At 44.0% G+C, this 27,777-nt stretch overlaps 1 protein-coding gene across 3 annotated transcripts in view; it reads right to left on the bottom strand.

Annotated features, from left to right (window-relative positions):
- Positions 1 to 27,777, bottom strand: part of Dock8 (dedicator of cytokinesis 8) — a 181,205-nt gene that overhangs the window by 48,378 nt on the left and 105,050 nt on the right. For 2 of the 3 annotated variants that reach the window (XM_048332994.1, XM_048333012.1), the window contains exons 20-27: positions 27,481 to 27,715; positions 24,895 to 25,059; positions 23,263 to 23,432; positions 20,574 to 20,669; positions 16,712 to 16,807; positions 5,118 to 5,267; positions 2,844 to 2,957; positions 1,411 to 1,566 (exon numbers count right to left, since the gene is read on the bottom strand). In XM_048332994.1, coding sequence (XP_048188951.1) covers positions 1,411 to 1,566; positions 2,844 to 2,957; positions 5,118 to 5,267; positions 16,712 to 16,807; positions 20,574 to 20,669; positions 23,263 to 23,432; positions 24,895 to 25,059; positions 27,481 to 27,715 — 1,182 coding nt within the window. The remainder of the gene's footprint in view (positions 1 to 1,410; positions 1,567 to 2,843; positions 2,958 to 5,117; positions 5,268 to 16,711; positions 16,808 to 20,573; positions 20,670 to 23,262; positions 23,433 to 24,894; positions 25,060 to 27,480; positions 27,716 to 27,777) is intronic. The other variant, XM_048333003.1, reaches the window with a different exon arrangement.

Raw genomic sequence — 27,777 nt, 5'->3', positions numbered from 1 at the left:
TTGTACATCTACTGTAATTTTTTTTTAATTAAAAAAAAAGTGTCTCTAAATCCCTATGCTTTGATGAGCTCAGGCCCCTGGGGCTGCCTGGGGCAGCCACCAGCAGAATATGGGAAGAGGACTAAGAGCATAGCCTGATGACTTCACCAGCAGGGCAGGCTGCAGCAAACATGTCCACATTTGGGATGTTGCTTGCAGGTCCAACGTATGCTAGTTTACACAGATGTTCCAGCAGCTAACATCTGGATCAGGCCATGTGGTCTCAATGGCTAAGACTTCTTTTTCTATTCTGAGATAGGATCTCGCTTTGTTGCCCAGGCTGGTGTGGAATTTCTGGGCTCAAATCATCCTCCTACCTCAGCCTCCTGAGTCCTAAGACTGTGCACACAAGCCTCTGCAGCTGCTTCTCTCTCTCTCTCCTCCCCCTCCTCCTCTTCCTCCTCCTTCTCTTCCTCCGATTCAGCTCAAGGCTGTTGCTCTATCACTTGAGCCACTGTGCCACTTCTGGGTTTTTGGTGGTTAACAGGAGATAGTCTCATGGACTTTCCTGGCTTTGAACTGTGATCCTCAGATCTCAGCCTCCTGAGTAGCTAGGATTATAGGCCGGTGCCCAGCATCATTTCTTATTCTTTTTCTCACTCTTCCTATTTCCTTTCTCTTCCTCTTTCTTTTCCTTCCTTGTTTCCTCTTTCTTCATTTCTCTCCTCCCTCTCTTTCCTTTCCCTTTCCCCTTCTCCTTCCTCTTTCTTCCCTCCTTCCTTTCTCTCTTCTTTCGTCCTTTCCTTTCCCTCTCTTTCCCTCCCTCTCTCCCTTCTTTTCCCCTTCCCCCTGTCTTTTTTTTCACAAAAAAGCAATTAGAGAAGCCTTTACATTTGTGCTAGCATCAAGAAACAGTCAACAGAAATAGAACCTAATATTAATACCAAGAACTATTATTGCTTGCTGTGCTGAGCAGCTGATTTGGTTCCCACAAATGGAATGAGACTATCAAATAGCATTTCTTTAAGGATTTTCTACATGACATTAGTCCCTTGAGAAATCAAAGAAGGGGAAAAAGGTTTCTAGAGTCAAATCACTGCCTGTCACACAAACCTCCTCCCCTCTCCTTCCCATCCCACAAGCACTTTAAATTTGCAAAAATTTGTTAAAAAGCTCTAGATAGCCTATGCAAGAAACCTGGTTAACAAAGTGTTTCCCAACCTCATCTGACTTTGGAATCCTGAATTTACCTAATATCTTACTTGGTTAATCTCAGAGAAAGGAAGATTTGTAAGTTTTCTGTATGTGCCTTAATTTTCCTAGCACTTAGAGATTCTTTGCTAGTTGGCCCTTGACAGGGCAATAATCTAATGCTTGAGTCTAGTAAGAAACCAAAGTACTTTGCTTGTAGATTCCTTCATTGCTGGTTACCTGGGACGATATGGAGGGGCAAGGGGAGGCAGGTGCAGGATCAGGATTCATGAAGAACAGGTTGAGGTTGAGGTAATGTTCATGGCTACAGAGGATTCTCAGGAACTCCAGCCGCATGGAGATGAGTGTGGAGAGGTTATTGAGCTTGGCTGACAGCTGGGAAGAGAAGTGAAAAGAGCAACAAAGTATGTATGGTAACTGGAATTGAGGCTGACAAACACAAAAATACCCTTTCTCCCTCCCACCCTCCTTTCTGCTTTCTCTCCTCTTTTCCTTGGACAGCAGCTCACAATGTAGCACAGGTTGGCTTCAGGCTCTCAACCCTTGTAGCAGCTTTCCCACATGCTGGGATCACAGGCATGAACCACACCCCCCCCCCCCCCCCCGCTCCAATAAGTTGTTTTTCATTTATTTCTCTTAATATTTTAACCTAATAGCTATTCCCAGGATGATTCCTGCCCTGATGCTCACTTTTTCAAATCTATAATACTATAACAAGGCTTGTAGAAAATAAACTTGAAGTATGTCTTTAGTGTAACATTATTTTGTACAACCCCACTTGTGTATGAGAAGCTAAAGGAAAGGAGCTGGCCTCACTCAGGATTGTGTACAACTAATGGAATAAGATTAGATGACTTCAGTGCTGAGATGCATTCTTTCCTTGTTATTTTTTCCCTTTTATTTCTTTGGTGCCAGTTGTGGGGCTTGAACTTGGGGCCTGGGCACTGTCCCTGATCTTTTTCACTCAAGGCTAGTGCTCTACCACTTTGAGCCACAGAGCCACTTCTAGTTTTCTGATGTTGAATTGGAGTCTCATGGATTTCTTGCCTGGGAAGGCTTTAAACTGTGATCCTCAGATCTCAGCCTCTAGAGTAGCTAAGATTCTAGGTGTGAGCCACCAGTGCTTGGGTCTGCTGGGGTGTTTTCAAGTTGTTTTAAAGGTCTAACTATGGTGAGGGCCTTTTAAGGGGGCCGGTGAATGAACAACAATTGTATTTTAAAAACTGGGCAATTAAAACTGATAAGCTGTGTGTAAATTATAAAATATTTGCTTTGTAGTCAGTGAAGTTCACTTTCTGATTCTTTCAGGGTTCTTTGGAGTCAGAACCTCACAACAGCAATTTAATGAATTACTCTAAGAGGGGAAAAGAGATCTCACATTTTGGACTATAGATCAATGAATGGCTGGCTGCATAGGCATTTAATTTCTGTTGAGTGTTAAATTGGATCCTATTGCTACCAAATTTTGGTTCCCATGGATGGATGGACTTGTTACTGGGCCAGTAAACAGAATCTAGGTGAAGAGCATGTACATGAGGGTGCCCTCGGCAGCGACATGAAGAACGGTCCACAAAGGACTGCCTAACATGACAGTGTGACAACATTCCATCACACCAGGGACCAAGCAGAACCCCAACTCCACAGGCTCTCACCTGGTTGCTATAATGTCTGATTAGGTTAAACACAAAGCCACGGTCCATGAGGGAGAGAAGGTCGTACAAAAAGAAAGCCAGGCTGATGTTGATCTTTTCTGCCTGTTCATTTTCCTTGAAAAACAAACAAACATACAGATGATTTTTGTATAAGCCCTGCATGTGACTTCCAGGATCCCTGGTGGTGGGAATGCTAGAAGAGGTAGATCCTAATATTTCAACCACTGTCCTTCTCTGTGACATTGGATGGAACAGATTTAAGTTGGGAAAATATAATTGCCCTTTTGGATGCCATAACTGTCAGGTCCTATGTACTGTTAATATTTAGACTTCCCTTCTAGCTGTCTTTTTCCTACTTGCATATTGTGTGTGTGCCTGTATATACACACACACACACACACACACACATATATGTATATATACATTTGACCTTATTCTCTCTATAGAAATCTGTGCTCTGAATTTATTACTTCTTTTTATTTCTCTATGTAGTCCAGGCTAGCACTGAGCAGGTGCTCCTTCTGCCTCAGCTTCCTGAGGACTGCATTTACAGGTATAAACCATTATGCCCAGCTAATTTTCCCCCTTTGAAAAACTAAAAATATATTCACTGTCTTCAGTGAAATAGACTCTTAGTTTATAAGGATTATTGAAGAAAATCCAATCAAGATAAAAGACAGAAATTTTAGCTAAGTATTTCCTCCCCAATTAGGCAGCATTCCCAGACTAAAAGAGGTCAGTGTGTTCTGTAAGATGCATTCCTGCATGAATTGGGGTTAGTTTTCTTTAAAAAAAAAATTACTTCTCTCTGGGTTGCCAGTGGCTCACGCCTGTAACCCTAGCTACTCAGGAGGCTGAGATCTGAGGATCACAGCTCAGGAAGGAAGGTCTGTGAGACATTTATCCACCATAGATTCAGGCTCATATTTATGAGGGACTTTACAATACTTCAAAGTTGCAGGGAATCATCTTTCCATGCTTCTTCTGAGACAGATACATCCATTTCCTTTGTCACTATTGGAAATACAATGTGAAACTATTTTAAGTTTTGAAACTGCCATGAGACTGGGTGGAGGTCTGACAAACAGCATGGCTGAGAGACCCTGGAGCAGGTTTCCCTGCTTACATGCAGCCACTCCCTGCCCAACTCCCCTGGGAGTTCACTGACTGAATCCCTGGGTGGGAACGCTTCAGTCTGGAACATGTGTCACCCTGGCTTGTGCTTGTTTTCATGACTGTCAGTAGGGAGATACTATTGCTGGTCTAACCAGGAGGGCCCAGAGAAATCACTAAGTAAGGAATCTCCTGAGCTCTTGGTATTATATAAATTCTTATTTAAAAAATTGGTGCCAGCAAAGAGGCTTGAACTCAGGATCTGGACACTGTCCTTTAGCTTTTTCCACATAAGGCTGGTGCTCTACCAGTTGAGCCAGCCACACCTCCACTTCTGGCTTTTTACTGGTTAGCTGGAAATAAGAGTCTCATGGATTGGTTTTGAACTGTGATCCTCAGCTCTCAGCCTCTTCAGTAGCTAGGATATAGGCCTGAGACATCAGCACCTGGCTACTCTACAAATTCTATGATAACTATGTTAATAATGAATAGTGCTCCCTAAAGTGCCAGTGTTATCTTTAACTTTCTAATTATACCTTAAACTTTTATTTTGAAACGATTCCAAACTCACAGAAAATATGTAAGAGCAGTACAAAGAACTGCATATCTTGTAACCACATTCATCAGTGTGTGAAGTTGCAATATTATCATTCACTCACCCTACCTAAAATTTTTTTCTGAACCATCTGTGAATAGGCTGTAAATATCATTCCAATTTATTTTATAAAACCTCAAGGAGCAGGAGCTCCTTAGGAGCAGGAACAATTTCTTTCATACCTATACTGATATGATTATTTACATGATAGTCCACCTAGCAATTTATACAAATCCCTAGTCCAGTTCTAGTGGAACATACTGTATATCATGCGTGATTGCATTTACCTACTGTTTAAAATGATGCTTATTTTGGCTGGGCACTATGGCTTACATCTGTAACTGTTGCTACTCAGGAAGCTGAGATCTGAGGATCACAGTTTGAAGCTAGCTCAGGCAGGAAAGTCTGTGAAACTCTTATCTCCATGTAAACACCAAAAAAGCCAGTAGAGCCACGGCATATGAGGTAGCATGCAGGCCTTGAGCACAAAAACTCCGGGAGAGCACCCAGACCCTGAGTTCAAACCCCAGGACCGGCACACTCACTAAAGGATTTACACAATTTACCTTCTGAGGCTTCACTAAAAGAGCTGCAATTTCCGAGGTGACCACATTGACAATGGTAGTTATGTCATCTTGGAAGCGGTCAGAGAAACGAGTTCTCCGAAAACTGTCACGTTTGTCCAGGTTATGTACATACTCTGCCATGCTTTTCACCTACGGAGGAACAGGGGAGGTGTCAACATGGAGACTGGTGAGTTGTTTGTACAATGTGCCAAACAGGGACAGATTAAAGAAAGGCTTTCTCACAATGGACTCCCACACTTTATTGGTGCTGGTGGTGTCCAGGCTGGCTCAGGATTACAAAATGCTTCTGATACACAAATGGTTGCCATAGAAGCAGGAGGTGGGGAGTATGTCCTCTTCTTGACCCCGAGTCAGGGGGCTTCCTTCTTGCTGCTGACAAAGCCAGGAGCTTTAATTCTTCAGTTCCAGTGTCAAAAGACCTCCCCCCCCCCTTCCTCCTCCTCATTCTCCATCCATGAAGGCAGAGCTTGGCTTGGCTCCAACAACCACGAAAGTGTCAGGTGTCATAGAACATGACACAGGACTGTAAAGACACTGTTTCCTATTAACTTTTCTACTCCTGAATGTTTAGTAAAGAAAATAGGGGAGATACTGGGTGCTAGTGGCTCATACCTGTAATCCTAGCTACTCAAGAGACTGAGATATGAAGATTGTGGTTCAAAGCCAGCTCAGGCAGGGAAGTCCATGAGACTCTTATCTCCACTTAACCACCAGAAAACCAGAAGTAGAGCTGTAGCTCAAAGTGGTAGAGTGCTAGCCTTGAGCAAAAAAACTCAGGGACAGTGCCCAGGAGCCAAGTTCAAGCCCCATGAGAGGGAGAGAGAGAGAGAGAGAGAGAGAGAGAGAGAGAGAGAGAGAGAGGGGGGGGGGGGGAGAGAGAGAAAGAGAGCAAGAGAGCATGCAAATAGGGAAGAAATGGCTCTCCGATTTTGAGTTCCAAGATGAAAGAGAAAGTGGAGATTTTCCAGAAAAAAATCTATAGTCTATGAATGGGATGTTTTCCACTTCTGTAAATTTAAACTATGTCTATCTTATCTATCTTATTTATCTTACCTATCTATCTACCAATTGGCAACTAGTATAATACCAACTCAATGCCTACCAAATTGTTGTTTACTGTACTGGGAACTGAACTTAGAACCTTGTGCATGCTAGGCAAGCAAGCACTCTACCACTAAGCTATGAGCCCATTCCCTGGCTTTGAGACAGAGAGGGGCTATTTAGCCCAGGCTGGCCTGGAATTAACTCCTAGTCCTTCTGCCCTTTTTGAGAAAAATACCTACTATAATTTAAAATAGGGTTGTATTTATGTTTTAGATTTCTTTGTGGAGCTAGGAGATTCATGAGTAAACACAAACCTCTTCAGCTTTATCAGAAATTGCTGAGAGAGGGGCTGGGGATATGGCCTAGTGGCAAGAGTGCTTGCCTTGTATACATGAGGCCCTGAGTTTAATTCCCCATGACCACTTATACAAAAAACGGCCAGAAGTGGCGCTGTGGCTCAAGTGGCAGAGTGCTGGCCTTGAGCAAAAAGAAGCCAGGGACAGTGCTCAGGCCCTGAGTCCAAGCCGCAGGACTGGCAAAATAAATAAATAAATAAATAAATAAATAAAAGAAAAAGAAATTACTGAGAGACACTGGGGAAAATCTGGGAGGTCTCATGGTTGGGCACCTATGCTCCAGGGTCATTCCCACAAATTTGTCTAGTCTAAGTCAGAGTTACTGCAAAAAAGTAATGGCCCTGGATGTTGAAGCACCTGCATCTGTCTCCAAGCTCAAGGTTGGATCATTGCATGGAAATTGACTTTCATTCCAAACACTATTTGGGAGAACCAAACTGCAGGGTTCTGCACCAATAGAAGATTTTTTGTTTCTCAGAGAATCAGGATGGACATTTTTTTGTTGTCATGCAAGCAAAGTTAAAACAGAAGGCTAAAGAAGAAAAAGAGAGAGGTAGTCCTTATGTATTTCATGTTGCAGATAAGGCCATGGCCAGCTTGGGGAAGACCTAAGAGGCTAAGATTGTGTAAGATCTTTGGTATAAGGAACTCCAGTTTCCCCAGCTTATTCACTGGTATGGTCACACCCCACAAATGTAGTGAGAGGACGTGAAGGGGGATGGGGCCACCACATCATTTCTGTTTAATAAAAGCATTTTTTTTCTTGCTGCACTCCTCACCAGGGGCCAAGGCAGACCAGTTCTTTTTGTTTGGGCAACTCCAGTCCTGACTCTCTTCTGGCTGCTCCTCCTCCCCCTCTCCCCTCTGCTTTTAGAGCTCACTGTGGTGTTCAGGGTGTTAAGTTTGGCCATCTTACAATCTGAAGAGCCAGACTTTGAAGTCAGGCCCCACTTTACCACACGAAGCCCACTTTACCACCTGAACCTGAGATAAGCAGGCCCTGTGAGCAAACCCAGGACAAGCTTATTAGGGCCCAGCCGGTCAAGAACTCTAACCTCTGGGAATGCTTAACTCTAACTGCCCCCAGAATGCCTCCAACCCTGTGCCTCGAGCCCTCAGCCAATCAGATTTGTACCCGTGTCCTAATCTTGCTTGCTTAAACACCTGATTGCTGTAACTTTGTTTTTTGTCTTACTTGAACACCTGATGGCTGTAACTTTGTTTTTTGCCTTTATAAGCCCTGTGCAATCGCAGCTTGGGGCTTTCTCCTAATCTCCGCTGTGTCGGTGGGTAGGACGAGGCCGGAGTTGCAGCTCGCCTAAATAAAGTCTTGCCTTGCTTTTGCATTTTGGAACGTCTGAGTCTCGATGGCCTTCTTGGTGGTCGTTTCGTGACTTGGCATAACATTTGGGGGCTCGTCCGGGATAGCCCCAGAGACCCCCCCCCCCCAAGACCCCAGACTCCAAAGGCAAGAAAACAGCGCTGTTCATTTGTCTTGTCTTGTAATTTGTCTGTTTGTCTGTTTTGCTTTTGCTTATTTCTTGAAGGGGTTGTCGAAGCGGACACGCTTACTCGGCAATCCTGGGGAGACTGGAGGACGCCCCAGACTCTCCACCCTTGAAGGGGGACCGAATCCCGCCTTGAACTTGGGTCCACGCCTTCTGCACCCTTGCAGGAGGTTATGGGCCAACTTGGGTCCACTCCTTCTGCACCCTTGCAGGAGGTTGTGGGCCAACTTGGGAGATCTCCATCTCCAACTTGAAGCTTTTCTTGTTCTCAGGCCTGTGTGTTTTCCTCCTTTTGTATTGTATTAATTGTTTTGTTTTTTGTAGCCTTTTGGACTGAACATCTGATCAGAGCTATGGGTAACATTCTATCTTGGGGACCTCCATCTAGCCCCCTAGACTTGATCCTAGCTCACTGGAGGGAGGTTAAGGAGATAGCTCAGAACCAGAATGTGGCCCTTAAGAAGGAAAAGTGGATCACCCTGTGCAAGCCAGAATGGCCCACCTTTCAGGGAACTAATTGGCCACCCGAGGGGAGCTTTGACATAGGTAAGATCAGGACTTTGCAATGCCTAATCTACACACCTCGTTTGGGCCATCCAGACAAGAGAGAAACCAAGAAGGAAGAGAAGAAATTGTACCCACCTGTCCTCCAGGGAGGAAGCATGGAGGAGGAAATGTTTCCCCCTCCATACTTCCCAACTCAGTTAACTCTACAAGAGAAGGACTCTGAGGAAAATGTTTCAGCTGTGCCCTCTGCTCCAGACGGTCCTGCCCAGTCAACTCACAGGCACCGACAGCCCAGGACACAGACGCATCAGCCCCGAGTCCTGACCCACAGCCGCCGACAGGGGCAGACGCGGGGCCAGCCCAAGCCATCCGCAGGTGGCAGGGAGTGACCCCACCGCGCAGCGCTGTCGTCTCTGTGTTATTTGTAAGTCTGACAGTCTCTTTTGTGTCAAACCTGCATAGCTCATTGGAAAGATGTACAGGCGATGGTTCACAATCAGAGTGTGAGTGTCCACAGAAAGAACTCTGGGGGGACCCCCACCCAGCCTACTTAAGCAGAAAATTATTTGGTGTGCTAAAATGTTTTAAAAATGTTTTACTAAGACTATCAAGCCCTAGAAAATGAGGCTGGAGAATACTAAAATCATTTGTTAAAGGTTTTGTCTTAAAATTTGGGTGTTGCAGGAGTAAGATTGACAAAAATACCTCTTGCCACTGGAAAATGTACGGCCGATGCTTATTTTGCACGCTTTAAGATATTTTGAATATGTATGTGTGTGTGTGCATGTGTGAGTGTGAACATGTTCAAGACTGTTAGTATGATGTAAAATTGAGTGAGTTTAAGTTTAAATTCAAATGGTCATCTAGTTTGGGCATTACCAAATGCTTCAAAGGATTATTGCATTGTTTTAAAGAGGAACTATAGTTAAAAAATTTGTTTAATTAAAAGAATCAGAGCTAAGTATCAGAAATTTGGATGTAAAGGTTTATCACTGTTAAAAAAAAACTTCTTGGGTTTCTCAGTTCAAAGACCAATAGGAAAGGACAGGAAAAACCTGGGATGGGCCTGTGTGCCTATCCACAGGAGTGAGGGGTGATCTGGAAAAGGTGCAGCTTAGCCAGCCCACATGGTGGCACAGGCCCTGGAGGGAATCCACATGGTGGGACAGCCATAAGGGGGTGTTCATTCATGGTGGAAGAGGACAAGCTGGCACCAAGACAGTTCATCAAGCTCTGAGGAGTAGATAGGCCGTTCGGTAGGACAGGCCAATGGAGGCCTTTCTTTTGTCTCTTGTTTTCAGGTGAACATTGGAAACCTTGTGGTAAAAATGAATGATTTGACTGGAATTTCTAAAACTGCCCCTTGAGAGGTACTAAGAATTGGAAAAGTTTTTTAATTGTTTAAAAAGTTTATTTATCTGATGTGATTTGATTCCTATGCTATTTTTGTAATTTGGATTTTAAAGGATATATATTAAACTAATGGGGATAGAAGTAAACTCTCATTAACTCTATGTATGTAGGAAGAAATGGCAAAATGGGCTAATGTGTCTCACTAATTTATTGAAAAGCTGGATGGATAAGTATTTCTAATTCTGTAATTTTAATTCTTGCATTAAGGAAAAATTGTCATTTGAGTTCAAAGGTCTTCATGCCATGCGGTAACTGGGACTGAAGAAAAAAAAAAGAGGCTCTTTTGAAACAAGCAGCCCGGAGGCAAAGGGCGGCACCTGGTTTCAGAATACCTGTAAGCTTCAGAGTTTTCCCAATGCAGATAAAAGCGAAAGTGTTAGTGTTAAAGCAGAGGTTAGTAAAAAGGCTTTGGAAATCAAGAATACATCTCTAGATAAGAAATGTGGAAGTAAAATTGTCCTAAATGATTATTGCAAAGTGAGAAAAGGAGAATTATGGCTACCTTTGTGGGTTTTTTGTAACAGTTTCCAGCAGGCCCACAGAGAAGGTCAGGTGATTCCTACAAGTTTGTCAAGATGCAACATCAGCCCTTAATAAGTTTCAGGTAAGAGCATGCTTAAAAACTATTTCTGTGTGGACCACCTTGTTGCTTTTAATTGGAGTAAAGTGGCCTCTTGTAAGACTCATTGATCTGAAATCTGCAGTTCAAAGCCAGCCCTGGCAAAGAAAGGTCCCTGTGAGAGTCTTCATCTCTAATCAGCCAGCAGAGTGCTGGGAACAGAGTCGTGAGTTGCTTTGAGGCTCAAAGTGGTAGGGAGCTAGTCTTGAGCTGGAGAGCTGAGGGACAGCACTCAGGCCCGGAGTCCAAGTCCAGTGAAAAGTCACTCCTGGGACAAAAGTGATGGAGCATCCAGAGGCAGTAAGCCACTGCTTGGATGGCAGAGATGGTGTCAGACCCTAGAGTCACTCACTCCTGTTTGGCATTTCAAAAGTTAATCAAAGCCGGAAGTCCTAGAAGAATAGTTCGTAAGCATGCCTTTCTAATGCCCATGACTGTCTACTGGGCAGGAACTTGCCAGTCATCTGTGATAGTGGGTAGTAAAGCTAGGTTTGTCAAATGAGAGGATAGTTTAAAACCCCAACCCCCCGCATCTACTCAAAGCCCTGAATGGCAGTGAGAATTTTAAGCTGGTACACCTGTTCAGGAAAGAAAGCTTGTAGACCTGAGATTGTGTCCTTATTCTTTTTTTTTTTGGCCAGTCCTGGGCCTTGGACTCAGGGCCTGAGCACTGTCCCTGGCTTCTTTTTGCTCAAGGCTAGCACTCTGCCACTTGAGCCATTTTCTGTATATATGGTGCTGGGGAATTGAACCCAGGGCCTCATGTATATGAGGCAAGCACTCTTGCGACGAGGCCATATCCCCAGCCCAGATTGTGTCCTTATTGAGATCTGTTAAAGGCCTGCAAAGGTAATGTAGGCATTTTTTTAGGTCATCAGAAATCAGTTCCCCAGCCAGTCAGGAAAAAAGCTTTTACAAACTAGATTGTTAAAAGGCACAAATTTGTAAACCTGAAGTCACCTATCTGGGCTTCATATTAAGAGGGCAAGCACTGGCTGTTGGATGCACATAAAGAGACTGTGCTAAAAATCCCTGTGCCTAAGTCAGCCAGACAAGTCAGAGTTCCTGGGAACAGCAGGCTTTTGCTGGCTGTGGATACCTGGGTTCGCTGAGATGGCCAAGCCTCTATATGAAGCCACCAAACACCTCCCAGAATTTCATTGGACTGAGCAGATGCAAAAAGCCTTTGAGGCAATCAAGAAAAGCCTTCTGGAAGCCCCTGTCAAGCAGGAGATTTTAAGCCTCATCCGGGTCCTATGGGAACCAGCAAACATTGCCATTATGCACTGTCCGGGTCATCAAAAGGGAGTTGATTCGGTGACTAGAGGGAATAATCTGGCCGATCAGGCAGCCAAGAAAGCAGCCCTCCAGCCCAGAGCAGAAGTATTGACTCTAGTAGACCCAGGGCCACGAGCTTTGCCTCCTGTGCCCCAGTATTCCCAAGAAGACTTGGAGTGGATAAAGAAAATTCCCATGGCCCACAAAACCCTGGACAGAGAAGGAAACGATGACTGGTGGAAAACTTGTGAAGGGAAACTTATCCTGCCACAAGGGCTGGGTAAGGGGATCCTTAAGAGAATCCACCAAGCTTCTCACATGGGAACCCGAAGAATGCAGGACTTGCTCCGACACTCCAAAGTGAAAATTAGACAAGAAGATCAACTTATTGAAGATATTGTTAAAAATTGCAAGGCCTGACAGCTCACCAATGCCCCCAATCAACAAGTTATTAAAGGAGCTTGCCTCCATGGGGATAGGATAGGCCAGGCATGTATTGGGAAGTATATTTCACAGAAATTAAACCTGGAAAATTTGGATACAAATATTTGCTAGTTTTTGTAGACACCTTTTCAGGATGGGTTGAAGCCTATCCAACAAAGCATGAGACCGTGAATGGAGTGGCTAAGAAAATCCTGGAAGAAATCCTACCCAGGTATGGCTTCCCATCCACCATTGGGTCGGACAACAGACCAGCCTTCGTCTCAAAAGTAAGTCAGGGAATAGCCGCTGCACTGGGGATGGATTGGAGATTGCATTGTGCTTATAGACCCCAGAGTTCAGGACAGGTAGAGAGAATGAATCGGACTCTAAAAGAGACCTTAACTAAATTGGCCTTAGAGACTGGTGCAGACTGGGTGTCACTCCTTCCTTTTGCTCTGCTTAGAGTAAGAAATTCTCCCTATCAGCTTGGCTTTACTCCTTTTGAAATAATGTACAGGTACCCCCCGCCCATTATCCCTAGCCTTCAGACTGAATTGCTTGCTGATTTGGATGATACTGAATTTTTGTGTAAACTTATTTGCAGCTCATGCACAAGAATATGTGGCCCCAACTTAAAGCATTATATGATTCTGCTTCTGTCCCTACCCCACGTTTATTCAGACCAGGAGACTGGGTGTTCGTCTGGAGGCATAACCCCAAATCCTTAGAACCACGGTGGAAGGGACCCTACATGGTGCTACTGACTACTCCCACTGCCCTCAAGGTAGACGGCATCACCACTTGGGTCCATTGCTCCCACGCCAGGCCAGCTGACCCCTTTGCCCTGGACAAAGACTACCGTGGTGGAACATTGGAGGTCTCCAAGCACTTGACTCAGCCGCTTCGCCTTGGCCTCAAGAAAAGAAAGTTAGACTGAATACTGTTATAATTTTCTTTTTGCCTTCTTTCCTTGCTACCCAGTCTAATGTTGATGCTATTTTGGCAGCTCACTCCAAAGTAGGGTGACCCCCTTATTTTAGTAACTAGCAGGAGTCCTGTAAAGTCCCATGCAAGAAGGCATTGGTAGTTTGGGGCTTGCTCAGGAATATGGGTATAGCCACCCGACCCTTAGAGCACAGCTGAGAAGTTTATGTATTATTTTGTTGCTGACTTTTGGATCTTAAACACTATACAGCTAATGACAAGTTTGTATAGCTGAAAGTTAATTTCCAGTTTGAAGTAATCCTGCAGTCCCTTGGTAAAGTAGACTAAAGTTATAGGTTCCTGGCTAGATAAGGTCAATGTCCCTCAGTCAGCCTGAAGAAGCTACAGAAGATGGATGATCTTCACCCATCAGCCCCCCTTTAAAACCAAAGGACCAGAGTTGTTTTTGGTTACTACTTTGGGCCCTATTGGCCCATGCCTTATCTCTATATCATCCCCTAGACATGCAAGCCATTGAAATGGACAGAATGGGGCCATGATTGGCTCCCAAGGTACCAAAGAGAAAAGGGGGAAATAAAGAGCCAGACTTTGAAGTCAGGCCCCACTTTACCATGCAAACCCCATTTTACCACCCGAACCTGAGATAAGTAGGCCCTGTGAGCAAACCCAGGACAAGCTTATTAGGGCCCAGCCGGTCAAGAACTCTAACCTCTGGGAATGCTTAACTCTAACTGCCCCCAGAATGCCTCCAACCCTGTTCCTTGAGCCCTGAGCCAATCAGATTTGTACCTGTGTCCTAATCTTGCTTGCTTGAACACCTGATTGCTGTAACTTTGTTTTTTTGACTTTATAAGCCCTGTGCAATCACAGCTCGGGGCTTCCTCCTAACCTCCGCTGTGTCAGCAGGTAGGACGAGGCCCGAGTTGCAGCTTGCCTGAATAAAGCCTTGCTTTTGCATTTCAGAACATCTGAGTCTCGGTGGCCTTCTTGGTGGTCGTTTCACGACTTGACATAACACAAGCAAATAAATAATTCTCACAATATTGTACTTTCAACTAATGGCCTCTTTTCAGAACTTCAGCAATCTGCCAGCCACTGTGTCCCCAAGTCTGCTGAGAATACTACTCAGCAGAAATACAAATGAATGTTTGGCCCATTATTTGTAGGTTGGGTGAGAATAGGAAAAATGTTGGTTTTTGTTTTTGTTTTTCCTATACTGGCCTTCAAAGTAGAGGTATCTCTCAAGAATCCCTCAGTGCAGTACTTATTGGCCTAAAGGAATAACCTAGGTCGCCCATTTACCTCTGGTCTCCAAGATTTGGCTCAGCAGTTTCTAGAAGCTGGGGGAGGGGGCTTATTGATTAGCAAATGTGAAATTCATCCCAGGTTTGTGCTGCCCAGTTCTCAAGACAAAGTAGTTGTTTATTAGTACCTGGCTATCCTCATACCGATCAATCATCATCAGTTGGGTATTAAGCTGCCCAGGGTGTGGGCTGTTATTTCTTTCTCTTTAAGTGTAGGGGAGGGGATGCTATTTTGCTTTTAAGTAACTTTCCGGACCTCAATTAGGTAAGTCTATAAAATTCATGGAGGACTGAGTCTGAGATCAATTTCTTTGTACAGTATAGGGTGGGGGTCTGGTGGTTTCCATTTGCTTCGATCACAGCCTTCTCATGGTTTCTTGTCCTTCTTTATCACTGAATGCTGCAGAGGTGTCTGTGCAGGCATCAATGGCCCCTTACCCTCCCTTTGGTTTCCACTGAATTGACCAATGAGAGGCTGGGGGGGTGGGTGTCAATGGGGAGAATAGAGAGGTTTGGCATCTAGTCACCTCTATTGGCTTAATCCTTGCCACAGTGTGAGTGTGCCAGTGCCAGTGTTTGTGTAGGGCTCACGCCCCTGCCATATGGACCTCTTCTCTGACTCCAACTTTCTCTAGGCCTCAGTCACACGAACCCTGCCTCAGGGTGGTACAGGGATTATCTAAGATAATGCTTTAAAATGGACCTGGCAGAGATAGAGTAAGATGCTCAGTGTACTTTGGGATGTTATTCTCTTTCCTTCTTCCCAGATGCCAGCTGTTACTGGGATTATGTGAAGCTCAGAAAATGTACCTGCAAAGCATGCAAACTGTGAAACTGAGCTCATGGAGAACTGCCTAGGTCAGCAATGGTGTGTTCATGATGGCTGGGAATGAAAGAAAAATGACAGCACTACACTGAAGTTGACTTTGGAATGGGGAAGATCTGGCTTCTCCCTCCTCAAGAAAAACAGGGGAGTGCATTTTGTGACCAGCCTTGCCTGAACATACAGCTTATGTTTCTTAGGGCTGATGCTCTTACCCCAAAACTGGTAAGCTGCCATCACTTGTTTTAACCACCTGGGATTTTAGGATGCATAACTCTGGTGCTGAATGAGACAAAATTCTCAAGACCTTTACTCTGTGTAGTACACAGAGCAGAGGTGGCATGGACTTGTGCATTGGAGGTGAGCTTTGAGGTCACCTGGCAAGGTAGGGGAAATCCACATTGCTTCCTCTTTCCTAATTTTATTCTGCAGTTCTAGAGAGAACTAAAAGAAAATCTGTGCGATCCTAGCTACCCAGGACACTGAGGTCCATTAAATATAGAGGGAATAATAGAATTAGACAGGGCTTTTTTGGTTGTTGTTAGTTGTGGGGCTTGAACTCAGGGCCTATGCACTGTCCCTGAGCTCCTTTGCTCAAGGTTAGTGCTCTACCACTTGAGCCACAGCTCCACTTCTGGTTAAGTGGAGATAAAGAGTCCCATAGACTTGGGACTGGGAATATGGCCTAGTGGCAAGAGTGCTTGTCTCGTATACATGAAACCCTGGGTTCAATTCCTCAGCACCACATATTTAGAAAACTGCCAGAAGTGGTGCTGTGGCTCAAATGGCAGAATGCTATCCTTGAGCAAAAAGAAGCCAGGGACAGTGCTCAGGCCCTAAGTCCAAGGCCCAGGACTGGCCAAAAAAAAAAAAAAAGTTAATTTAAAACAAAAACAAAAGAGTCTCATAGACTTTCTGCCGGGGCTGGCTTTGAACCGCAATCCTCAGATCTCAGCCTTCTGAGTAGCTAGGATTACAGGCCCAGCTATTGCAAGGGCTTTTAGCCATTGAAAGACGTGTGCTTTATTCTCAATCTGTTGAAAATCATTGGAGAGTTTCAAAGAGAGGAGTGATGTATTTGTTTAATGTGCAGGTTTCCCTGTGCAGGATGGATGGGCCAAAGGCAAAAATGGATTCAGGAAAAGGAAAGGGAAAATATTGCAAGGGCACTAGAGAGAGGATGGTGGCTTGGCTAGGTGAGGAACCCGAGAGAGTGACACATGTGTTGGTTGTCAGTTGTTGAGGAACAGTCAAGTTCTGTGTCCCTAATATGAAGAAGCCCAGCCACTTATCTCCCAGGTACTTTCCTTGCCCTGTGGAGCACACATACATACATACACACAAGGAACTCACCAGAAGCTCAAAGAAGAACCAGGAGTACTTGAAGACTGTTTCTCTCACCATCCCAGTGCTCACCACCATCTGCAGGGCAAGCTCCTCATGGAAGTGCTAAAGGACAAGCACAGAAACCAGCCTGTGACGCAAGTCTGTGATCCCCCAAACCACTTTTCTTTCTGTTTCCCCCCCAACCCCCCGCCAGTTTACTATGCTACTGTGCATGGCCACAGACATGATGAGTGGCAGAACTGGTGCCCAAATAACCTGAGGCTGGGGAACATTCTGGTGGGCAGGAGAAGGCCGGGGTGGCACTTTGCAGGAGAGCTAGGTTGGATGGTACAGACTTGGCCCGCGTGTGACACTGAATTTTCTGCGCAGCACTCCAGGCCAGTGGTCAGGGCTGGTGGTACACAGAGGGGATGCATGGTATGTGGCCACATAGGCCACACACAGTGCATCCTGCCTTTTGTCCTCTGGATCTTTTTTATTTTTTTCACTCATAAAATTGAATGTGTATCAGGATCCCCTGGTGAGCTTCATAAGGCATAGATGGCTAGGTATCAAAGCGCAGACACTACGCCAGTGGATCTGGGATAGAGCTTGAGAACTTGTATTTCTACCAAGTTTCTGGAGATGCTCATGCTGTAGCCACTCTTTGAAGACTGCTCATCAGAGAGCATCTAAATTCTCCTCTAGACGGGACAATTTTTCTTTGCATAATCCGCTATGGATTCATGTAACAAATGTGATCAGAAGGGTTTAGGAATGGAGCCTCTACATTACTAGACAATAATGGCTTGATGCATGACTTCTAAATTCCTGTGTTCCTAGATGATTCATGCTGTAGTACCATCCATTCATAAGTCAAATATTAGCTATGATATTAATGGCTTAGCTTTTGGATTTTGATATAAAATATATGCTTTATCATAAAGCCAAAATATATCTTAGGGACCTTCTTATTTCTGGCAAAGCAAGATAATTGGTCATGCTAACTAAAAACAGTGTCTGGGAAATTTCTGTGGCTTTCATTCATCTTATAAAATATACAATACATACAGATGACCTGATTTTTAAAAAATGCATAGGCAATAGTTACATTAAAACTACTTGAACACCCAAATATCACTTATTTTGTGCCAATCCTGGGTCTTGAGCTTGGCCTGTGCACTGTCCTTGAGCTTTTGTGCACAAGGCCAGTACTCTACCACTTTGAGCCACAGCCCTCCTTCTGGCTTTTGCTGGTTAATTGGAGATAAGAGTATCACAGCCTTTCCTCCCCAGGCTGGCTTGGAACTATGATCCTCAGTTCTCAGCTTCCTGAGTAGCTAGGATTATTGACATGAGCCTCTAGCACCTGGCTTTAAATAAGACATTTTTATTGTGGAAGTTAAAGTTTAAAGTCAACCTGAAACAAAAATGGATTCTAACTGATTGATTTTGTCAATCCTTTAAATTACCCAAAGAATACAATAAGCATACTGCCCAATTCATGAATTCCTAAGGATATAAAAATTAGAGTTATGAATATTAAAATTAGAGATCTATTTAGCTAAATCAGAAGAAGACAAATGGAATATCTTGGTGCAGTGTCCTCAAATTACTTCTATTCTTGGTCAGGTCAGTTTATCAACTGGTTGCATTTTTTTTTGAGGTAGGTTAAATATCAGTAATTTTCATATTTGTGAGCACATTCGCTTGCTGTTGAGCTTAGGTGAGGCTGTGCCATCTGGGATGGGCATGGGGTTGACTTTTAATCTAGCAGGTGGCCAGCATGTGACATAACTTGCTATCTCTCCATCTTCCCATATAGGAAAGACAGACTCACTCAAAGTTAGCCTCTGGAAATAGGTCAGCCTGACTATCAGGGTCTTATGGCAGGGAGAGATTAGACAGGGATAAGCGGCTTCTTAAAGTAATTTGTGCTGCTTACTGGGCAACATTATTACCAGAACACCTTGCTCCAGAGGTTATATAAAACAGCCAAGCAGCAAAACTCTGTTTGATGAGCTATCAAGGAAGCACTTAAACTTCCCCCTGAAATGAAATGTTTTTCTTTTGGTTATTTAAAGTCAAAATAAGGCAATCGTAAAATCAAATAGGACCCAACTTAAGGAAGTTAGGCTGGAGGCAGAGTGTTTTTTTATTTTTTTATTTTGTTTGTATTTTGCCAGGGCCTGGGCACTGTCCCTGAGCCTTTTTGTGCTCAAGGCTAGTGATTTACCACTTTGAGCCACAGCTCTATTTCCAGTTTTCTAGTGGTAAGAGTCTCACAAAGTTTCTCGTGCTGGGCTGGCTTTGAATTTTGATCCTCAGCTCTCAGCCTCCTGAGTAGCTAGGATTACAGGCGTGAGACACCAGCACTTCCTTCAAAGAGTGTTTGTTTTTTCAGAAGGAAAGTGGTGCTTGTAACCAGTCCCTGCAAAGGGGCTGTGACTGCAAAGTTTAGGGTTGGTGAAAAATTAATGCTTAACCTGACAGCATCCTTCCCTTTTACTCCTGGTACCTCCCAGCTGACATAATGGACCTGCATTACTGCAAAGTACAAGGCAAGGCCCAGAGGGGCTTCCATCTTTCCCTCCTCCAGGCCAAACGTTTGTGGCCCTCATCTGGTTAACATTTCCTGTCTTGCTGGCTATTGCAAATGGTGGGGGACTTACTGTATGCAATCAGCAAATTTGATTTTTCAGTAGTAGTACTGGGGATTGAACTCAGGGCCTCACACTTGCAAAGCAGGTGCTCTACCACTTGAGCAACACCACTTAAGCATACCTCCAGCCCTTTTCTGCATGAGTTACTTTCAAGGAAGGGTCTCACTTTATGCCTGGGCTGGTCTGGGCTGCAATCTTCCTGCCAGTGCTTTCTCAAGTTGCTAGGGATGACAAGTGCAACCCTCTTTGTCTATCCATTATCATTCCTTCCATAGATGGCAGAGCAAGCATGTGCCACTATACCTAAGTTAGTAGTTGAAAAATAGAATCTCCTTTATGCCCAGGTTGGTCTTGAACCATAATCCTCTAATCTCTGCCACCCAAGAAACTAGGATTACATTCTTGCTGGGTGCTGCTGGCTCACACCTACATTACTAGCTACTGAAGAGGCTAAGTTCTGAGGATCATGGCTCAAAGTCAACATGGGCAGGAAAGTCTGACAGATTCTTATCCTCAATTATACTCACATGTGCACACATGCATACGCACACGTGCACACACACACACACACACACACACACACACACACACACAGATTTTGACAGAGATTCAAGACCTCAACGTAAGTAGCTACTATAATAGTGAGACTCCAGGGTTGTGTAGCAGAAGGGAAAACTGGGTAGACAGCTGACTTTTTATCCCTTCTGTCTGTTCGAGCATATCACCTGGAACTATGAGTAATTTCACTGGCTTAAGGAATGCTACACTTAGTATAGTTTCTGAACTCATAAGTGGGGCCAATCATAAAGACTCACGAAAAAGTATTTTCACAGTATTGAAATAACTTACACCTAATTATTGTCATTCACACTTGTGAAGAAAGAATGGCTCCAACTTCTCAGTGTGGTTCTTGGAACAGTACTCGCTGGAAACTTGTTAGGAAAACACATTCTTGGGCCCCAGCTCAGATGTATTGAGCCAGAAACTTTGGGACTAGGATCCAGCCATCAGATGTCAGAAGTCTTCTAGGTAATTCTAATATATAGTTAAATTGGTCAAATGAGAACTTAAATGCCCCCTAAATGAGAAAATTATGAAAGAGTTTGTATGTATGCCTTGTGCATACCCCAGGCTATCTAGGCAGGAACAATAGATATTTTGATAGCATCAATCATAGGCTCAGGAAAATCCTTGTGGGATTATCCTCACACTGTCCTGCTCCATACCTTTTTGCTACTTGGCCGTGGAGCTGCCATTGAACTTGGAACATCATTATTGCCAGAACCATAGTAAGACATCCGGCTACAGTTGCGATCCGACATCTGAAACACATAAACCACAACCCAACAGTATGTATGAGAGAGGCACACTGGAAAAATCAGCCAACTGCCTGGAAATGACAACCCCAGAATACACTGCTCATGGATTTCTTACCTTTTTTTTTTTCTTCTGGTTACAGAGGTAAACAAATAGTCACATATAAATATAGAACAAAACAGAGCAAATTCACACTTATTTCTGCTTGCTCCTAAGAGAATCATCATTAATAGTTTGGTGTGTGTCAGCCTACAAAACTAGTTACAAACTGGGTACCAAAAAGTCCCTTCAACAATCTGTCTCTGACTTTATTGGGAAAAAATTAAGAAGAAAAAAAAAATTGTGAGAACAGTGCCACTTGGAGGCTTATTGTGGTACTGTACCCAATTTCCTAACAAATTCCTAACAAATTGTCACAAATTCCTTCATAAAGGACGATAGATCCTGCCCTATTGTTTTGGCTGGACAAAATTATCCACCCTTACTACAAAACAATTAGAAAAGTGGTATTTCAGTGTGCACAATTCCCTTGATTTTCATGTCATGCTTCTGGGAGCTTCTGGCTGATTACCGATGTGTGTAATTAAGAATCATTAATAGTCTCATTTATTAAAGCAAACTATAAAGATCAAGGTTGTCCGTCCTCCCCATAGGTCACTTTCCTGTACAATCAGAAAGTAGTATCACTCCAACGAGCCTTAAATAGGAGTAGGAAGCATGGGAGCCATTTAAAGCCAGCTCCAGCTCTGGATGGGGGGAGCTCAGAGCTCTGTCATATTCTGTGCTATGAATATCCATCATGGATGGCTTCAACCTGTCACTGTGATGTCTTGGAAAAGCAGAGCTGTGGAGGAGCTGACTATTACACAGTATTTCCATACACATACAATTGACATACTAGCTTTAAGAACATAGATTTTCTTAAGTAAAAGACAGGCACTGGTGGCTCATGTCTAAAATCCTAGCTACTCAGGAGTCTGAGATCTGAGGATCATGGTTCAAAGCCAGCCCAGGCAAGAAAGTCCATAAGACTCTTATTTCCAATTAACCACCAAAAATCTAGAAGTATAGCTGTGGCTCTTGTGTCAGAGTGGTAACCTTGAGCAAACAACCTAAGGGACAGCACTCAGGCCTTGAGTTCAAGCCCCAATACTGGCACTTAAAAAAAGAGGTAAAACAATTAGAAAGGGATGAGGGTGTAGATGGTATCTTTTAAAAATAAACCTTTAATTTTGGAATAATTTTTTTGGTGCTAAGATAAGACTGAATATGGTAGGCATTATAAGCAAAAAAGATTTCGGAAAAAAACCTTTTCTTGGCAGCAAGAAAATTTTATATATATACATATATTTTTTTATTATCAAACTGAATTACAGAGAGGTTACAGTTTCATACATTAGGCATTGGATACATTTCTTGTACTGTTTGTTACCTTGTCCCTCATTTCCCCCGCTTCCCTTCCCCCCCGCCATGAGTTGTTCAGTTCATTTACACCAAACAGTTTTGCAAGTATTGCTTTTGTAGTTGTTTGTATTTTTTTCTTACCCTGTGTCTCTCGATTTTGGTATTCCCTTCCAATTTCCTAGTTCTAATACCAGTATACCCAGTTTCCAATATACTCAGATAAGATACAGAGAAAGTGTAGGTACAACCACAGGAAGATAATACAAGAAAATCATCAATAATGGAGGCTACAATTACATATGGCACGTTGAAAGTAGTTACAACAATCATTTCCATAACATGGAGTTCATTTCACTTAGTATTATCTATGTGTTCGTAAGGGTATAGCTATTGGGCTCCTGTGATCCTCTGCTGTGACTTGCCTAAACCTGTGCTAATTATTCCCTATAAGGGAGACCATAGAGTCCATGTTTCTTTGGATCTGGCTCACTTCACTTAGTATAACCTTTTCCAGGTCCTTGCATTTCCTTACAAATGGGGCAATGTCATTATTTCTGATAGAGGCATAAAATTCCATTGTGTATATGTACCACATTTTCCTGATCCATTCTTCTTACAGAGGGGCATCTGGGTTGGTTCCAGATTCTAGCTATGACAAATTGTGGGCAGCAAGAAAATTTAAAATGATTTTTACCCCCTTTGCAAACAAAACTAATGATATTCAGTGACTGCAAGTGGGTAAAACCAGCTTTGTTCTCAAACTCTCCCGAGAGCATTCACTAATTCTGAGCAGATCCTGAAGTACGAGCCTTATACCTTCAGAATGGTCTCCAGAGAAAAGAAGGCTGGTCACTCGTGCTCAACATTAAGCCTCTGGCCAACACAATGGACAACAGCAGTAGTTGCTCTGTGTGGTTTCTTCAAGTTCTTACTGTAAAATGCGAAGGCCTTTGCAATGCTTCAGTTAGCTAGGAGTACCTCACACTGGGGTAACCCTATTGTATCAAATATTCCAAAACAGGTAGATTTAAGAGAAAAAGATTTTTGAGCATTGATGTTTAGATATCCTAAACATCCTGGTGTGATTACCATACCTTGGACATCTGCACTAAAACATCACATGGTAACCCCAGAAATGTGCCCAATTATTATGTATGTGTCAATGGAATACAAAACAAGTATTTCATGCCCTACCTTTGAAGACATGATGTTTTTGACCTCCTCATCCACGGCAGAGTGTGTCCCAGCCAGGTCTGGGTTACTACTGCTCATCACCCTGGCCTGCAGTAGCTTCGAGTTCACGGCTGCAGCAGATGTACGTCCGTACGTGTGGTAGCGAGGGTCAGGGAGAGAGGCAGAACCACCTGCATGTCATCAGATAGAGCCATGTCAACAGACAGAGGATCCGAGTCACTTAGTGATAGTGAGAAGGACCTGAAGAGGGAGAGCTGGTTGTGGACTGAGACCCTACTAGACCAGGCCTTGCAATGAGGAGGTCATTACTACAGCCTGCTGGAGATGCCGTTAATGTTTTAGAGGGGAGGTAAATGGTGCCAGGCAGTAAAGGAGCTGTGGAAACTGGAGACTCAGCCTGGACACCAGCCTGTCCCTGTCTCTGGAGACACAGACTCCAGGATGGCCACAGCAGCTGGGTTCTCCACAAAAGCTAGAAATATGGAACCTATTTTTCATTGCTCAATAGTCAAATAAGTCAGAACCTTGTCGGTCACAAAAGAAGGTCACGGAAAACTCCAGAGACATCTGAATCTTAGGATAAACATAAACTGTGTCTGTCTACGAGTATCACAGATTCATAAAAGTCCATTGAAATGACAGCTGGATGTGAAATGGATTGCATACTAGTAAAGTCCTATTATTAGGGGTGCAGTTCTATGAGCTCCATTGATGCCGGTTTTTATGTCATGCTGCCCAGAGGTGTGAGTTGATGACTATATATGTATGTAGTTAAGAAGAATCATTCATAGATGATTACTTCAAAAGTTTACTTTGGGGGAAATGGGAAAAGAGATCATTTTTAATGAAGAGTTTATGCAAATGCAGCAATGGTACTTACTAGACACTATGTAGCAAAAGAACTACACATCTTGTAGAGTGGGGATGGGAGGGAAAAACTGGGAAAGCGCAAGAGAAGGAGTGACATTGTCCAAAAAGAAATGCAGCCAGGCGCTAGTGGCTCACACCTGTAATCCTAGCTACTCAGAAGGCTGAGATTTCAGGATTGTGGTCTGAAGCCAGCCAGGCAGGAAAGTCCATAAAACTCTTATCTCCAATTAACCACCAGAAAACCAGAAGTGGCACTATGGCTCAAGGTGGTAGAACACTACCCTTGAGCAAAAGAGCTGCAGGACAGTGCCCAGGCCCCGAGTCCAAGCCCCATGACCAACAACAACAAAAAGGAATATACTCTTTACCTGACTTATGTAACTGTAACCCCATCCAACACCCCCTTTATAGTAACAATAAATCATTTTTTTTACAAAAAGGAAAGTTTAAGGACCATTGCTATCACTGCCACAGCACAGCTATGATTTTTCCTCCATCATTATTGCCCTAGAATTCTAGACACTAGTCAACACTTACTATTTAAAGAAGAATCAAATTGAGTAAGCAGACACAATATATGCTTAAAGTTAAAAAGAGAGAGAAAGAGGGAAACAGGGAGAAGAAAGACCTAGAAAGAAACTTCATTTTGGCATTTCAGTTTTATATTCTGAGAAGCAAAAGTGAACTTTTTGAATTTTTAATTACCCGGCAATGGGGTGGGATGGGGGTGCTCTTGCCCCTTCTCCCCTTGAGCAGCCCTACCTGACTTGGGGACATCCCTCTGCAGCTCGGGCAGACGAAAGACATAGTACACATAGGAGGCCAGCAGGCAGTTCCTCCCATGCTGGTCCTTGCTCAGGTCCTTGCTGTTGTGCAGGCTGTTGGCGATGGCCACCACGGACTCGAAGGCAAACTGGGAGAAGTTGGCTGAGGAACGCAGAGAAACATGAACCTGAAGCGGGTACTCTCCAGGCCGGCGATCATGAATCCTGACCACTGACCGTCCCCTGAACTAGGCAAGCTCAGCTGAGGACCCATGGCCCCTGAACATGTGAGTGTGAATTTGCTCCAGCCATCTTGGCTCCGTTGACTATAGACATCCATATTTTCTCCTTTTAGCCACCTCCTCCCTGTGGGCAGGAGTGTTTTTCATGATCAAGACTCGTCTCAACATCTCTCCTCTTTAAACCGTGCTGAAGTCTGGAGTTATAGATTGGGGTCTGCAGGCTGATGTTATCAGCATCCACAGGAATCTGTCTGAAATGTAGTTTTGGACCCTCAGCACCCCAATCTGCAACCTTAAGAAGATACTCACAAGCTAGGTCTGGTGGCTCACGCCTGTAATCCTAGCTACCCTGATGGCTGAGATCTGATAATTGAAGTTTGAAGCCAGCCTGGGCAGAAAAGTCCAAGAGACATATCTCCGATTAACTAGCAGAAAGCTGGAAGTGGAGGTGTGGCTCAAGTGGTAGAGCACCAGCCTTGAACAAAGAAGCCAAGTGAGAATGTGAGGCCCCGAGTTCAAGCTTCAGTACCAGAACAAAACCAAAATGAAACAAAAGATAAACAGTTTTGACAGCATATGATGATTAGAGATGAGCTGGTAAGCTATTGTGCTATACAGATTTTTTGTTTTTGTTTTTTTGGTGCTGGTCCTGGCACTGGAACTCAGGGCCTAGATGCTGTCCCTGAGATTCTTTTGCTCAAAGATAGTGGTCTACCATTTAAGCCAAAGTGCCACTTCTGGCTTTTTCTGTGTAGTTTATTGGAGATAAGAGTCTCACAGACTTTTCTACCCTGGCTGGCTTTGAATAATAACCCTCAGATTTCAGTCTCCTGAGTAGCCAGGATTACAAGTGTGAGCCACAGCACCCTCTGCTACTATACAGACTCATATAGATAAATGTTAACAATGTATATGTAAATGCTGGGTGCTAGCTCATGCCTGTAGTTTGGGGTATTTGGGATGCTGAGATTAGGAGAATAAAAATTTGATGCCAGCCAGTGCAGAAAGGCCTTGAAGACTTTATCTCCAAAACAACCACCAAAAAATAGGTATGGAGGTGTGGCTCAAGTCAGCCAGGCAAGTGCAAGGCCCTGAATTCAAACCCCAGTACTAATGATACATGCACAGTATGTTACTGCCCGCAGTGGGCCCATGTGACTGACTTGCTCTCTTGTTCTGCTACTCCAAGCCCTCCATAGTTTGCCTTCAACCTACTTTTCCAACCTTGTGTCTGTTTCTGCTCAATTTCAACTTCCTGCAAATCTACCTTTTCCTCCCTCTGTGACATTACTCATCCAGTCATCCTCCTCTGGGATGCCTTCCTTACTTCAGTGCACAAAATCACACTGAGCACAAAAATCATACCAACCTCCCGTGCTCAGCACAAGCCCCAGCCCCCTCCATGAGGCTTCTGACACCACGCTGCGCAAGGCTTTAGAGAGTCTCAGTTACACAGCTCCCCAGCTGTAATCTCCTGTGCTAAACCCAAGCTGGAAACCTTTCCCAGGGGCCTGCTCTTAATTTATGACAAGAAATCTTGTCTTCCAGAGTAGGTTCCAAATAAATGCTTGGAGAGTGGTGCCTCCACCTCAATGGCCAAGAAAACACTTTAGAGACAGGTGGCTTAGACTGTAATCTCAGCTACTCAGGAGGCAGAGATCAAGAGGACTGTAGTTTGAGGCAAACCCAGGTAAAAGTGACTCTCTCTCTCCATAGATATGGAGAGTGTATATATATATATATATATACATATATATATATATACGTATATATATGTATATATGCTGGGAATATATATACTTTAGCTTAAACTCAGGACCATGTACTTGCTAGGCAGGCACTCTACCACTTTTCCACTTGAGTCATGTCTCCAGTCCCTTTTTGCTTTAGTTATTTTTCAGATAAGGTCTAGTATTTCAGCCCTGGACGAGCCTTGGACTGTGATTCTCTTACCTATGCATTTTGTATAGCTGAGATTACAGGTACACACCACCACACCTGGCTTGTTAGGTGAAATAGAATCTTATAGCTGGGTGCTGGTGGCTCATCCCTTTAATCCTACTCAGGAGGCTGAGATCTGAAGATCACAGTTTGAAGCCAGCTGGGACAGGAGAGTCCACGAGACTTTTATCTTCCAATTAACTGGAAGTGGAGCTGTGGCTCAAGTGGTAGAATGCTGGCCTTGGACAGAAAAACTCAGGGATAGAGCCCAGGCCTTGAGTTCAAGCCCCAGGATTGGCACCATAAAGGAAAAATACATCTATACAAAGCAAGATGGCCATATCTTGGATGTCACTAAGCAGGGTACTTCTTCCATCTCCTCCCAGCCCCGCATCCCCTACCTGTCTGGCCTGCGATGACCATGGGCTGCACGGACAGCTGGAAGAGCTTGTCCAGCACCAAGTGCAGGAAGAGCACCAGTGGCTCCAGGCGGGAGGAGTTCAGGCAGATGATGCTGAGCTTGAGCTCATGCTCCAGCGTGCTCTCGCTGATTTTCTGGTCCAACACTCGGATGGGGAAGGTCATCTGGCTCTCTAGGGAGTGGCAGAGGGTGAAGAACTTCTCCAGGTGGTTGTCCTGAGAAGGGAGAAGGCCAAAGAGCATCATAGGCTGATCCTGCCAGTGTTTACCCAGGGACT

The sequence above is a fragment of the Perognathus longimembris genome, chromosome 1 (genome assembly GCF_023159225.1).
Source record: "Perognathus longimembris pacificus isolate PPM17 chromosome 1, ASM2315922v1, whole genome shotgun sequence".
Taxonomy (NCBI): Eukaryota; Metazoa; Chordata; class Mammalia; order Rodentia; family Heteromyidae; genus Perognathus; species Perognathus longimembris.
This window is presented reverse-complemented; position numbering and strand designations above follow the sequence as displayed.